Source organism: Poecilia mexicana, unplaced genomic scaffold, assembly GCF_051168715.1.
Source record: "Poecilia mexicana isolate PSO_F unplaced genomic scaffold, ASM5116871v1 scaffold_2, whole genome shotgun sequence".
Taxonomy (NCBI): domain Eukaryota; kingdom Metazoa; phylum Chordata; class Actinopteri; order Cyprinodontiformes; family Poeciliidae; genus Poecilia; species Poecilia mexicana.
Genome location: NW_028263371.1, coordinates 7,649,248 through 7,664,584, shown reverse-complemented (window position 1 = coordinate 7,664,584; position 15,337 = coordinate 7,649,248). Strand labels below are relative to the sequence as shown.

The 15,337-nt window shown below is 41.9% G+C and overlaps 1 protein-coding gene across 2 annotated transcripts in view; it reads left to right on the top strand.

Moving 5' to 3' along the window:
- Positions 1-15,062, top strand: part of mxi1 (max interactor 1, dimerization protein) — a 40,258-nt gene extending 25,196 nt beyond the window's left edge. For both annotated transcript variants that reach the window (XM_014999577.2, XM_088009863.1), the window contains 3 exons: positions 7,412-7,526; positions 10,418-10,616; positions 11,228-15,062. In XM_014999577.2, coding sequence (XP_014855063.2) covers positions 7,412-7,526; positions 10,418-10,616; positions 11,228-11,391 — 478 coding nt within the window. In that variant the 3' untranslated portion in view covers positions 11,392-15,062. The remainder of the gene's footprint in view (positions 1-7,411; positions 7,527-10,417; positions 10,617-11,227) is intronic.
- Positions 15,063-15,337: the final 275 nt, after the last annotated feature.

Below are 15,337 nucleotides of genomic sequence, written 5' to 3'. Positions count from 1 at the left end.
AACCATAGATTATAATACCTTACAGGGGCACTGTTTTATCTTTCATTTAATTGTTGAAACTAGAATACCTGAACTTATTTATACGAAGGTGCCCAAGCTACTATCCTCTGACTTCCTTCTGCACTCCTTCTCCAACAAAGTTATTTATTGCAGTCCTTTGTGATATATTGTATTTTTACTTTCATACTCTTCCCCTTGTTTAAAGCTGATAGCACCAGCTACTTCCTGATTAATTAGGTTCATAAAAATCTGACCTTGTGAAGGCAGTGATAGAGCATTGAAATATAATTCCCAGGCAATCCGTTCAATCTTTAATATAAAAAACTAATTAAATTAGCATTCGACCTCAAATAAAAGCAACATAGTAAAACACTGAATTTCACGTCACGGGTCCCACCGCACACGCGCTATTCAAAATGGCAGCACTTTCACAACGACACTTGGTATTTGAGAAATTCCTCTTCATTTCCTGGTGTTCAGACCCAAATAACATTTGTTTTTGAAAATGTAGGCATACCTTGACGAGACAGGAACCACTATGACATCAGCTGAAGTATTTGTAGTACGTACAGGCTGGTTGCCGGTGTCTGGGTATGTTGACTCTTTGGAAAGGTATGATTTTGAAAAAGTTCTGACATGCACCTTCTTACAGTTACAAGTCCATTTGATCAAGATATTGTAGCAAGTACAGGAGTCTTCTCTAGCTATTTGCCCACTGCTCCACCTGTTTATGTTCAGTTAGAAAGAAGGCTATTAAACTTTTTCTTCACTTTCAAGACAGTGAAGTTATGCCTTTTGAAAATCTTTATGGACACCAACAACACAAACTGTCATGGTATGGAACGCAACATAAAGTGTCACTTTGTTAGTCTCAAACTACAGCTTGTAGTTTGAGACAAGCTGGCTGGCTAACCAAGCACTTAGAGGGACAGAGTGACACAAAAGGGTAATATTCTGTCCAATAACAGAACGACTACTAGCTTTAACAAAGGTTTCCGCTTATTGTTTGCTTTATTCTATGTATCAAAATCACAATATTTAAAAATAAAGATGTGGTAGTTCACTCAAAAATATCATCAGAATTTCAGCGTCATAGCTTACAGCATTCTTAGATTATTACACCACTGTCACTGAGATCAAGAAGCTACAGCTAATTGCTCCTAATGACTCGAGTCTTCTTGATCTGATGGGATTTTTTATTTTTTTTTATTTTTTTTGCCTTGAAGCGATTGTTATTCTTGTTTCAAATCAGAGTAATGAACACCATCAAGGCAATTTTATCTGTCTGTAATTGCATATTAAATCCGATTTAGAATGCATAGTGCGTTGTGAGTGCCTTGCAGTGGCCCCACCAACAGCAGAGGTGTGAAGTGAGTGCTGAGCAGTCGTACATAGGATGTTCGTAGGCTTGGGTTGGAGTTGAGGTGGGCAGCTTCTCTAGGTAAACTTTAAAAAAAAAAAAAACAACAACTGTGCTTTAGTCCCATTGGAAGCAGATTCGCACATTTAAACAAGTGGAATGGTATCAGTTGTGCCAATAAATGTTCTCAGAAGAGGCACGACGTGATTGTTTTTTTCCCTGGAACTAAAATTAAAGCAAGAAGAAAGGAAAGTAATGGAGGCAATATTCACTAAGGGGCAGAAGGGTCTGGATAAAAATAAAGTAGAGTCTGCACAGATTCACAGGGAGGCTGGTTTGGAGAGCAGGAAGGAGGCAGAGGAAAGGTGCGGCGCAGTGACCCAGGGCTGGCTGGCTGCTCGCTCACATGTCAAAGCCAAAAGGCAGAGCTGCCTGCCTGCACACCCATCTGGGGCCTGTCAGGAGCACAAGTCACGGAAGCACAAACACACACATACACCCGCGTGCACACACACACACACACAAACGGATACAATCGCCAGCCTGACAGAGACCCACATGTCTACATACTTGAGTGGAGTGAGTAGTTTGGAAGCAGCCCATTGTCTCAGGAGGACAGGAAGAGCTGTCTGCTCGCCAGCTTTTCCTTGAGGATTCAGCGGTGGAGTGCACATTGCCATAATTCACTGTGTTCTTTTGGTTTTGGTTTATTTATCTGTGGAAAAAGAAATAGTTGGGTAGTTCAAACGGTACCAAGTGTAACATTTTTACACTTTTTGATGGTTTCTAACAATCCGAATTTGTAGATGTGTCGTGAAAAGACCTGGGCATGAGACGGGTGACTGCATCAAGGCAGGTTATAAAATGTTCCACTTTAAAAAAAAAATAAAACTCCACCGTTGCTGTGGTTTATAGTTGTTTTAACAAGATGCCGGAGGAGGTGCTGGTGTGACCTGAGTTTCCACTGGAATATAGGGTAGAGCAGCCACGCCCCTCCCCTACCTGTTGCTGCCAGTGGATGTTTAACTTGGTAAAAGAAGGCTCCAACACTGACAAGACAAAATCAGCTCCTTTCCACTCAACACTTGTATAAAGGTGATATTTTTACACTTTGATCTTTGCTGTTTTAAATAAAAGAAATTAGAAGGTGTTGTAGAGTTTTGTTTAAATTTTTTTTTGAAGTTTACAAGTTTGTCCTAATTGTCCAGCAATTTCTAGTTGCTGAACAGTTTCATTAATTACAAATGTGGGAGATTTTTATATTTTCATATTTTGTTTTAGTAAAAAAAAAAAAAAAAAAAAACAGTCTTCACTGCTGATAATTTTGCTGGTAAAACCAGAGTTGAAAGCGCCTGAGCGGTTCTTTTACTGCTGCGGTGAATATTTTCTGAGCAGGTAACTCTCATGCAATGGGTGAGAGAGCTGCAGCTGCTTTAGATGTGGTTTTTCTTTAAATAACCACTCGCATCGCAGATCGATCTGTCCATAAACGTACTGTCAAAGACACCGTGGGACGTTGGGGGGGGCGGTTTGCCTGCATGTAACTGCTAGGTACCTAAAAAAAAAAACAAAAAAACAACCCTTTCATTTATTCTTCCACCCCAGCATCTCTGTTTGCTAAACACTAGGGGAAAAAAGGGTTATTTTGCCTTTGTTGGCTCATTGGCAGTGAGGGTTTGACATCCCTGCTGCGTGTGACAGTTCAGAGCAAAGGTCTTGGTAGCAACAGGCCACGTGTTATATAATCCGTCACAGATGGAGAGTTCCTCGTTCAGACAACCTGCAGCTCACCGCGCCATTCATTAGACACTGGACTCTACACGCTATTAATGGCTGCCAATATGTAATGTATTATTATGCTGCAGGCGATCGAAAAGGTGTTTTTGCTCATTTGGATTTGCTGATGTTTCTCGCGCAATCCATGTATCATAAAGTGCATTTAATTGTAGAAGGTAGTTTAAGCCCTTTTGTGAAAGATGTTCCGTTGTAACAGGCACAAAATTGTCCACATGTACTCAACAGAACCTTAACGTTAGCAGCAGAGGACACAGAGTTATGGCTCTTCTAGGTAAATCCATAGCTGTTTATGTAACTAGCACCAACCAGGCTTTTCTAGGAACTCTGGAAACAGAAGGCTCTGTTGCTGGTTAGTGTGACTGCAAGAGGGTTAAGGGTGGGGGAAAACAAAATAAAAAAAAGATTGCACCTGCATATTCTTATTAGAAACGCACCGAATACAGCGCATGCCCCCAGCCTCTGCCGGATTTCCATTGCACCCCCAAAAAGTGCATCAAAGTACATTCTGTTGGTTAATGCATTTCTAAAATGAAAATGGCAGGTGGCATTAGTTTTGAATAGCTTAAGGAATAGGTCAAAACATTTCAAATTTTTCAATATTTCAGAGGAAAATGATCTTATTTCAATTTCTAATTGATTGATTGATTGATGCAAATCTCTTATTTATAGTCACATGATTTCACTCGTACTCCAACCAATCCTATTTGTAGCTTTTTCGGCAGCAAGTCTCCTTGACGAACAGGTGCTTTTAAGAGGTATTGATCCTATGATGGGGGGGGGTCATCACCAGGAGTCGAGCTTTATGACCCTGCGACCTCTAAGGGGAACACTTAGAGCTTATTTAGATTAAACCCATTGACGCCGGCGTCTATCTTTGCCTGTAAAAATCCAGCTGACACTCAGTCTCCACCAAAAAGACATTGCCGTCGTTTGGGGTTGTCAGAACACAAAGGTTGGAAACATTTTACAGCTTTTCAAGTCAAAATGGACTCTTCCAACGTAGCGTGCATCCACTGTCTGGTTTGCGAAGGTGGCAGTTGCACTAACCGACATGAACCAGCCCCCTTGCAGCTCTTCACATGCCTTTGGCCGTCCTAATGCAATCAGCAGGTTTCTACAACAGAGTACTTTCTAAATTCTTTTCCTGCTGAGACTTACGCCAATGTCCAGTTACCAGACTGTTCTGTGCAACTGCCTTAAGCTGCAATTAGATGCCCCTCCCTGTTTTGTCCTTTTGCGGTTACTCCTTCTTTGTCCCTCCTTTTTTTTTTTTTTTTGGCTCATGTAGCTTCTTTGGGCATCTGTAATTATCTAAGTGCCACACACTTGGGTTGCGTCATAACCACAGAGATTAAAATAAAAAAAATGTTACAGCATATATCTTGCATATAAGTCAAACTATAAGAGTGAGGGTGTCTGGATCCTGATAACAAGTTGCGTCTTTTCACTAGAAGAGATGCAGTAGCGCCTAAAGTAGTTGTGAATAAATGCCGAAGTGGTGAAAGAGGTGAGCACGCTCAGTCGTGTCAACATCCAGTGGGTGTGGAAGGTTGTTTGCGGTGAATCAGCAGTGGGGATCAGCTGCCCAATAAGTGACGCCTCATACCCACTCGCACACTATTTGTGGTCTATGTGCTAAGAACCATAATGAGATATTTGGGCTGGGAAAAGTGTCGACGTGCCACGTAGCCCGGCTTCCCCCGACCGTTTGTCATGTCGGTGGGTGAGGGTGAAAGCAGGACGAAGACAGGGAGTGCATGTGAATGGGGGGTTATCAGGGGTCGTCTGGCGTTGGATGTAATCTCTACTGAGTGTCTCCGGTGTCTGCATTTAGTACATTTTTATGCCTGACGGGACAGAGTCTCAGACAAACAGGCCCACACATGACTGCAGTGCCCCGCTCGTCCCTCACAGCTCTCTTTATCAGGCCGTACGTGGCCATCTGTGAAGAAAATCCTAGTCATTGTGACTTATAGTAAAGTGGCGCATGACAATATCATGTACATACACAATGTCTTGTAAAAAGCTTTCATATCCCTTGAGCTTTTTCACATTTTGGGGACCCAAACTTTAATCCATTTCATTGGGATTTATTTGATACCCCTTTCGCCCCCCAAACCCAAAAAACAGAGTGCACAATTTCAAAGTTAACTCACTTTGCTCTAATGCCCCTAGAAATATCCGTAGAAACCAGTGGCCTTCAAAAGTCACCTACTGAAGTAGTCTCGTTATAAATCCAGCTGTTTTACGAGGTCTTAAATGGTTTGGAGAAAATATTAGTGAACAAACAACATCTTGAAGACCAAAGAACACAAAAGATAGGTCAGTCAAAGTTGAGGAGTACTTAAAAGCAGGACTAGGTCATTTGGGTTTAAAACCAGCCAATTGCCACAATAAGTGCAAGTTTCAGTTTGCCAGAAGTATTGTGTCAGTAAAACATGGGGAACGGCTCTCTAGGCTGATGAGATTAAAATTGCACTTTTAGTATCTCATGCAAAAGACTACAAGCTTATAACCACAACATCACCCTGCAGACACCCACCCCGCAATGAAACGTCTGATGGCAAAACTCAACACAGAAAACTCTTTTGCCTTGACTCCTGAATTATCCATTGCAGTACCTCACTACACTGATGGATAGAGCGTGCAGAAACTCAACCACGTTCAGTTGCGTTGTGCCATATTTAGTCTGTGAGCTCTCCCAGATGGAGCTCTGTTGTTAGTTGTTAAAAGGTGGGAGTTGATACCTGTGTATGAACAGATGAAAGGTACATATAGACATATCCATCATGGGGAAGAAAAGGTGGACTGAATAGAGCTGATTAAACAGCCGGTTGACCTGAGCCAGACTGATAGTCATCATTTAGACCTCATTTGTGTGTGTGTGTGTGTGTGTGTGTGCGTGTGTGTGTGTGTGTGTGCGTGTGTGTGTGTGTGCGTGTGCGTGTGTGTGTATGCTCATGTGCATTGTGACTTTCAAAGCTGTGGCCACACGGGCTGCACCAGACAGCTGTAGACTTGTTTAGTCTGCAGACATGCAATGTTTATTCTCATACAATAACCATATACAGTACTGGTGTAATGGCTGTAATAGTTTGCCATTATGCTCTTATCAGCACCATCCATGCATAACTGAACCATGGCGCATACACACACACTCACGCAATCGCATGCAGCCACCAGTCCTAAGGCAGCGGGGCATAGCAGAGAGCCACGTAGCCCAAACGTCTGCGGTGAATTCCCGCTCCGGTCCTTTGGGTCCGTCTCCTTTAGGTTCCCCCAGAGATCACTTCTGAGTCTACGGATGCTTAATGTCTCTCCGGTCTCACCCCCCCCAAGGCTGAGCTGAAAGGGCAGCCCCCTCCTAATGGAGCTCTGATTTTGTTAAAGATACAATTATCTCACTTTACCTCTCAACCAGGGGGGTCCATTAGCGGGATAGATAGAACCTGCTGTCCATCTCCAGTCACAGAATACGGAACTGTCAAGAATGATGTAGTGCTGGAGTTGAGCAGGCTCCAGGAAATGCCATTACATCACCTTCCCCATCGCTGTACCTTTGGCTGTAATGTAGATGGGTGGCATAGCTTAAACTCAAATAACTGCAGAGGATAAGGTATAACCTTGAGAAGGGAGTAAGACATGAATTATATGTAAGCTGTTGTGAGGAAGCTAAACATTAATCTAAATCACCCAGTTGAGGAAAGGATTAAAAGTTTGATATCCTCTACAAAGGACAGTTCACCCTTAAGCACCAATTTTGAATGGCTTCAAATTAGAAAGTTGCTTAGCCTTTTAGAGGTTGAAGGGTAGTTTTTCAAAAATGTTCATCCGACAACTAGAAGGCATTTTTAATTGACAATGTTTGGACAATCCAAGGCAGCAGCCCACTGTGTTTTGCACAATTGGTGCGCACCCCTTCGCACCCAGTTCAATGTGTAAACTATAAACCTAGCTTAGTCTGTCTTTACTATATATATATATATATATATATATATATATATATATATATATATATATATATATATATATATATATATATATATATATATATATATATATATATATATATAACATATTAATTTTTTTTTATTTTTTTTTTATATATATATATATATAAAAGCAACAATTTGAAATGAACAACGCTTAGCCTGGTGGTGGGATGGGAGGCAAGCACACCAGGTTTTCAATACATTGGTGGAAACACAGGCAATCCAATCATTGTGCTCCTTTCTGTTTCTCTTTCCTCTATAGACGAGCCCACCTGCGGCTGTGTTTGGAGAGGTTGAAGGCCCTCATACCTCTGGGACCCGACTGCAGCCGCCACACCACCCTGGGCCTACTCAATAAAGCCAAAGCACACATAAAGGTATGGATGTAACAGGTTGTCCTAGTTACACAATTTGACAGGCATTGCCATAAGACTATCGCAGTGACGCACAGTGAAAAGAAAAAAAACAAAACCCAGACAGATGATGTATTATCTGATCACTCAGACCAGTTTCCCTAGTAACTGCTAAAAAAAAAAAAACAGCAGCCCAAAGAATGATGGTGCCACCACCATGTTTCAGCATGTTGAGCAACGTTAGTTTTCTGACACGCACAACATTTTGCAAGTCAACTAAACGTTAAAGTTCGCTCCATACACAAACTGTGGATGTAGTGTGGCAAAAATGAGAGAAAGTTTCATGTATATTTTTGCACCGCATTGTATGACTGCACTTAATTATCATAGGGCACAAACATTTGCATACACAGTTTGTCTCTTTGTATTCATGCGACCAGGTAGGGGACTTCTGTGACTTTTGTGTTGTCACTGACACGTCTACGTTATGAGGTCTGGCATTGTCTGATTGTCATCACATAGTGTCATGGAAAAAATCGGGGGGTGGGGGGGTTTAACACGTCACGTCGTCCTCATTTTCCATCTGTTCACTCGAAGGCTGTCTGGATATAATAATAATAATAATATTTGTTATAAAAAAAACTGAAACCAGTTGGACGCCACTACGAAAATACACAATCGCCTCAGACGGAGCAATCTGTATGTGGGAATGTTGGCCCGGCATACCGCTCGCACGTGACGCAGGGGGGGGGAGTTGGGGGCGAGGGGCGCCAGCATAAAGCCAATATTGTTGTTCTCCACCGTCACCACTCTGCACCTCTGCTGCTGTCAACTGCAGTCTCTACACGGCTTATTGACGGCCTTTTGTTTTGCTCCGTCACTAGGAGAGCCACGCATGTCAGTGCACAGAGCACAGAGCTGCTGTATCAGGCACGGCCACCGCCCCCCCCAACCCCCACCCCACCGCAGCTCCTACTCTGTTTGTATCGTAATGGGCATAAGGCTGCATGTGAAATGTGATAAGTGAATGCGGTAACTGGTAGTTTGAAGGGAGAGGGGGGGGAATCTTGTTTGGTGTTACTGAGTTTGCAGTTTCACACATTTCCTTTGGTTGGAAAATAGTTTCCCTACATAGCAACACCTAATCTCAGTATCTCGGCTTTTTGTGTTTCCTCTTTCGCTGTTATTTTTCAACTCCGTCTGTGGTTTCTCTTTGTAGTTGCATTTTGAGCTCACCTGGGGAGGTCTGGCAAAATCAGAATGATTCCGACTTGGCCCGTCGCATTAAGCTGTAGCTCAATTAATCGCATGATAAATTAAAACAAGCTTAATCATTTCTCTTTTCTCTCTTTTTCTAACCAAAAAACTGCGTGATAAATGTCCTCAGTCTCAACTAGCCCTTTTTTTGAAGAACAATTTTGTTTACAGACTCCATAATTGTCATTTCTGTTGAAAAAAGGAAAGTAAGAGACTTGAACTGAATTAGTAGAGTTAATCTAATCTGAAGCTGATTTCACATCGCTTCCCATCTTCCAATGTGTGCTGTCACATTGAGAATTGTCTAAAACTTAGGAAATACGGAGGACTTTATAGGACATGAAGTCTTTGAAGTACGTGTTCCCCTTTTAATTGGCTCCCCTTTGCAAATGTACATGTTTAATAGGAACCAGGGTTTTGAATTTAATGTTCCTTTTTTTAAGAATTTTCTTTCATGTGTAAGGATCAACCAACCATCTGGTAATGGCATTTTTCCTGCTCTACAAGTGCCACCCGGTGGTCAGATCCTTCCACGCAGAACTTAATCAGAAAAGTGGTTCTGCTGACTGTGAGTTTCACTTTCAGTTTCAAGCGTCCTGCATGCAGAAGTGAGTGAAATTTCATCGACGCAGACACTTCGTCTGCGTGGCATAGCAGGAGATTAAATAAAGAAGTTATTACTGGGTCACTGTTGTGATATTTGAGGCGAAGGTGTGATTTAAAAATAAACAAAAAAACAACATGCACAAGGAACAGATGCCACCAGTGAAGGAACCCTGGTACTGTCAGTGTACGATGAGATGACTCCCAGCTGGAGGCGCAGAATTATTGGCTCATTTTTATTTGCCAAGCTATACCTGGAAGACCCCGGCCTCTCCAGGTGTGACAGCAGAACTTGACGCACCCTGGAGAAGCTGCAGCGGGAGAGAAATGGAGGGGGCGGAGAGATGAAGCCCCTCCGCAGCCCCCTGAGAGAGGCTGATGACGTTTTGACAGAATCTGAGCTAAACATGTACAGAGCTTGAGGTGGTGTGAGTTTAGACCTGCAGGAAGAGGTTTGATGCCGCCACGATGTAGGGCAAAATGCTGCAACACTCAGAGTGTATATGGGTGCATAATATGAGTAAGTCATGTTGGTGGTGCAGTGGTTGTGTTTCAGGAGTTCAAATGAATTCAGTCAGAAGTAGCATTTCGACATAATTTTAGAAAATCAAAACCTACGTTGGAAGCAAACCTGCACTTACTTTTCAGAATTATATATATAAAAAAGAGTCACATTAATATTGTTGTTTCTAAATGAATATCAACTTGTTTTCTTTGCATTATTTGAAGTTTGAAAGCACTGCATCTTTTTCATTATTTTGACTATTTCTTATTTTCTGCAAATAAAACCTACATTTTTGCTTGGATTTTCGGAGACACGTTGTCAGTCGCTGATAGAATAAAAGAGCAGTGTTCATTTTACTCAAACATAAACCTATAATGAGTGAAATCAGAGAAACAGATCATTTTAAGGAGTCCCTTAATTTTTTTTTTCCAGAGCTGTATTTCAAATAAATGAACATGTTGTCCATCCTGGTCATGAAATAAGCAGACATGTGGATGCCAACTCACAAACTTTTCCTGTATTTTCTTTTTTTTTTTTTTGTCCTCTCCAGAAACTTGAAGAAGCCGACAGGAAGAGCCAGTACCAGCTGGAGTCTCTGGAGCGCGAGCAGAGACACCTACAGCGTCAGCTGGAGCTGCTGGGAGGAGGAAGCGCCGCTGCCGTCCAGAGCAGCCCGGGGGAAGGGGAGAGGATACGCATGGACAGCGTGGGCTCCACCCTCTGCTCCGACCGCTCGGACTCCGACCAAGGTGAGGGCGCTTCCAGCTCCCCGCGGTTCTTTGGCTCATTTTGCAACATTGAGAGTGGAGGAAGGTCGGCTGCTGTTGGAGGCCATCGACAGAGACTCGCTAATGTAGGTTAAAAATGACACTGGATACTGGACACTGGAAGAAAATGTGTTGGAGTCTGAGGGTGGAGGTTCCCCCTAAACCAACAGGAACTAAACATCCATTTTGTTTTCAGGCCAGCCAGAAACAAACCCGTTTAGACTCACAAATGTCACATGACTTTTTGAAAAAAAAAAAGGCATCTGATAAATATAAATATGTACTTTATCAAATTTGTATATATATATATATATTTTTTTAAGTATGACAATTGTATCTATATTTCTAAGATTTTCTAAGATTCTTTAGATTCGATTTATTTTTGAAAGCATTCAATAACGTGTTTCTACATGTGGTTTCACTTCACAGCAACCAGAGATCGACTCTGCCTGCCTGTCACTTATCATCCACTCAGATTTGTGGCTGTACATTAGATTTTAGTGTTTTCCATTCGTGTTTTGGTACGAAAAAAATAAATCTACATTTCATCTCCCCCCCCACCCCCCCCTTTTTTCTTTTTTTTTTTTTTGCAGAAGAGATTGAGGTGGACGTAGAGAGCACCGAGTTCTCCCATGGAGAGCTCGACAGTGTGAGCATGGCCAGCACCAGCGACCTGGACGACCACAGCAGCCTGCAGAGCATGGCCAGCGACGAGGGCTACTCCTCCTGCAGCGTCAAACTTGCCTTCTCCTCCTAAAAGCCGCCGCCGCCGCCAGCACCGACCAGCCCTGCCAAACCCGCCTGTCCTTCTCCTTCACCCCTCTGCCGTCTTCACAGCCCATCCAGCCGTGGCGTCGCCAACGACGACAGCATCCCCTCTCCGAGCCTTTTTTCTTTTTTTTTCTTTTTTCTTTTCTTTTTTTTACATCCGCTCCATCCTGCCGTCACCTGTAACCCCTCCCCCCCTTCCTCCTCCCGAACAACTGGGTTTAAGTTTGGTTTAAAGGGAGACTAGAGGCTTTACACACACAAGTCTTCTGGATTTTTTAAAACCCACTACAAAAAAAAAAAAAAAATCTGTAATTGAATTTAAGTGTGATATTTCCTTTTGATTTTTTTAAAAAATGCACAAGCCCTGATTTTACTCCAAATGCACTTAAATTTTTTTTATAACGGTGAACTTGCTCAAGAGTTTTCGGTTCTCCAATGCGGGCGTCTGAACCGAAACCTAACGACGGGGGTGGGGGGTGGGGGGGATCTCCGCCTCGACTAAACGGCCCTGTGGGCGCCACAAACGTCTTCCCCGCCGTCTCATTGCTTATCCACAGCACAGAGGCTCACATCCTCGAAATCGGTGCTACCGGGGAGGCAGGTCAGACTCGTCGCCACACGGAGAGAGCGTCTTCTGCGTGTCGACGCGACCGCAGGAGAAAACGGGCGGAATTCGCCGAAGGCGGTTTCGAAAGTCGTAACGTTGTGCGAATGTTTCGTTTTCGCTCCTTTCCCCTCGAACAAGCAGCTACGACAAGCCATCCAGCACTCGCCTACTTCGTAGCTGTCCGTGTAAAACAAGGCACAATCCGAGACGAGATTAAAACACACACACACACACACACACACAAGAGAAAAAACAAAAAAAAGCAGCATCAACAAGGAAAAAAAAAATCGTAACAGCTCCGAAGTTTGGAACAGAGGCACGACCTTTTTTCCAGCAGTAAGAAGCAATAACTCCCGCAGTAATTTCTTTTTTTTTGTCTGTTTTAATCCCTTTCCAATGTCCTTTCTCAGTTCTGTGTGACCGTCCCAATTAAACAAATTAGAGCAATTATTATTATTATTATTATTATTATTATTATTATTATTATTTTTGTACATACAAATAGCTTAATAAATCAAACTTTAAAATAATAAAAAAAAGAGTTTAAAAAGCTCACGGATAGAGCTGTTGCTGTTTGACTTCTGTTTATGGTGCATTATAAATGAAATTTTATCTTTTCAACATTTCTTTGCTGTTTGAAATTAACTATTTACTTGGCGCCCCGACAAGGGAGCGACGTTTTATTGGTGTGATGGAGAAAAACCCAAACAGAGCAGCTCTTTCTCTCTCTCTCTCTCTCGCTGTGTGTCCTGTCGGGATTCTCAGTTGGAGGATGCGGCTGTAGTTTGGCGCAGTTATTATTATTTTACTTTTTTTTATTTTTTTTTATTTATTGGAGTTTTTTTTTTTTGTTGTTGTTGTTGTTTCTTGTTTGATATTCCTCGTGCATGTGGCATTCCTCCGGTGGGCCGGGTGTTTCTGAAGGAGAAAAACGGGTCGTATGATGTCAATACTCTCCCTCCCCTAACCTCTCACTGGCATTACGAATTGCACTCCAACCACAGTTTTCCTTTTTTTTTTTTTTTTTTTCTGCTCCACCTGCCATCCGTTCATTTTTACCATCCGAATCGAGAACGGGAAGAACTTCTGCTCGCTTTTGAATATTTATTTCTCAGTCCCTTAAAAGAGCACAAGCAGTGGGGGATGAATGGGAGGCGAAAAAGTTAACTTATTTTGGTTCTGTCTTATTTTACTCACTATTATTCCTCATTCCTTATTTTAAGAAATGTATATTTTATGTTATTGTTAAACTTATTTTTTCTTTTCTTTTTGGGGTGGGAGGATTTTAAGGAATAATAATAATAATAAAAAAAAAAAAAAAAAACGTAGCCATTTCGTTTGATTATTATTATTTTTCAGATGTTTGACTCTATGGACACTTGAAATGTACTCGGGATCCCTAAGCTGCTCCTAGTGCTGAGCCTCGCCTGTTCTGAGTGGCCGGCCTCGTCCAGAACCGTCTCCGTCCTCGAGCAGCCGCTTCAGGCTGGATTTTTGAATTCTAGTTAAGAGTTTTCATTTTTTTATTTTTATTTTTTCTGCTCCGAGGGTCAAGCTGCTTCTGCACGAGACTCGCTCACAGCCAAGACTTTTACTGGCAAATACTGAGCCAGCTACTACACAATAAACATAAAAAGGGGGTCTAAAAATAAAAAAAAAAACGACGAGAAAAAGAAAAAAACAAAACAAACGCCACTTTCCTCTATCGCGAGGATTGTAGTCTCTATTAGACTTGTGTTTTAGTTGACTAAATATGTCTTACACTTACCTCCATTTGAGGATTTAATGGGGAAAAAGAAAAGAAAAAGAAGAAACAAAAAGACCGTAATAAGAACAAACCTTTGGTTGCCGAAGGGCGTCACTAAGGTGTGGGCTCCTCCCCTCAGAGCTCTGTGGAGGCTGGTGGACTTGGCACTGATTCAGAAAGTCACCACTTTTTTGGTGCTTTATTGTAAAAACAAAAATGCCAAAAAAAAAAAAAAGAAAAAAGAAACACCTCAGAACACCTCAGTGTCCTCTCTCTCTCTCTCTCTCTCTCTCTCTCTCTCTCTCTCTCTTTGAGGGACAGTTTACATTTGCTCCCCCCTTTAATTTAATAACTTCCATCTTAGTGTTGCTTTATTGTTTGTTTTTTTCCTTCATATGTTTGCTTTCTGAAACTGCACTGCTGACAGAAGAAGAGCTCCATGGTTGACCACAGACTCGTCTCTCCCTGTGCAACATGCTGTGCTTTACCACATTTGATTAAATGGCAGAACAGAACTAGACGTGATGAAATTGGTGGCCAAAATCAGACAATATTTCATCTTGACTGGAATCAGCTGTTCCGATTTATTGGCATTTTAAACTTATGCAAGTGTGTGTGTTCGTGTGTGTGTGTGTTCTTGAAGGACCAAAGCTTTAGCAAAAAAGGACCTGATCTTGAACTTGCCTGCATGCATCTTTTTAGGCTCTCTCTCTTTTTTTTTTTTTTTTTTTGATGATCTTTAGCCTTCCAGGGTGTGTTTATCTTAGAATGACTGGTCGACACGGTGTGTGTTGCACATTAAATGCAAAAGCGGAGCTTGATTGTGGGTTTGGTGCAGACTGGGTCCAAATCAGTTAATGGGCAGGTCTGGAGAAAAAATGATTTTTGGCTAGCATATCTTCTCAAAACTATATTTTTCTCTCAAGTGTTTAAGCTCAAGTTTTAGTTTGTTTGTTTTTTTCTCATTTTTTTCCCCTGGTCTGTGTCTCTAAACTATTGGGCGCCTTCTTCCAGGAGCAGTGCAGTTTAGAGCCTACTGTTGTTATGAACCTGTGGCCATTTTTTTGTTTTTTGTTTTTTTGTTTTGTAAAACATGCACTCTGGTGATGACGACGGTGATGATGATGAGGAGGAGGAATAATCTAGTTGTGTATGTTGAACATGCAATACCGACAATAAAGCCACCAAGATTTTCAAACCTTAAAAGGACTGAAATGAGCTGTTAATACCACAACATGTCTCTCCTGAATGTACTGTAAAGAGATGGCTCACACTGAGATGAATAAAGTTTGTGACTTTAAAACATCTTGTATATCCATGTGAGAAGGCTGATCACCTCCTTTCCATCCATCGGGTGTGTTCGGTATGAACTCTTATTCACTTTATTATGCAGAAGAAGCGGCAGCGCTGCACAAACTGTCCACAGAAAATCATATAAACATTGATTTCCTTGTTTTATTCTCTTATTCCTAAAGCATGCAGCAGCACTTAGTTTGTTTATTGAACCAGAAAATGTTAGGTTTTGTTACAAAAAAATGTTTTGTCTCTCTTGGAGTGATGGCTTCTTCCGTCCTGAGC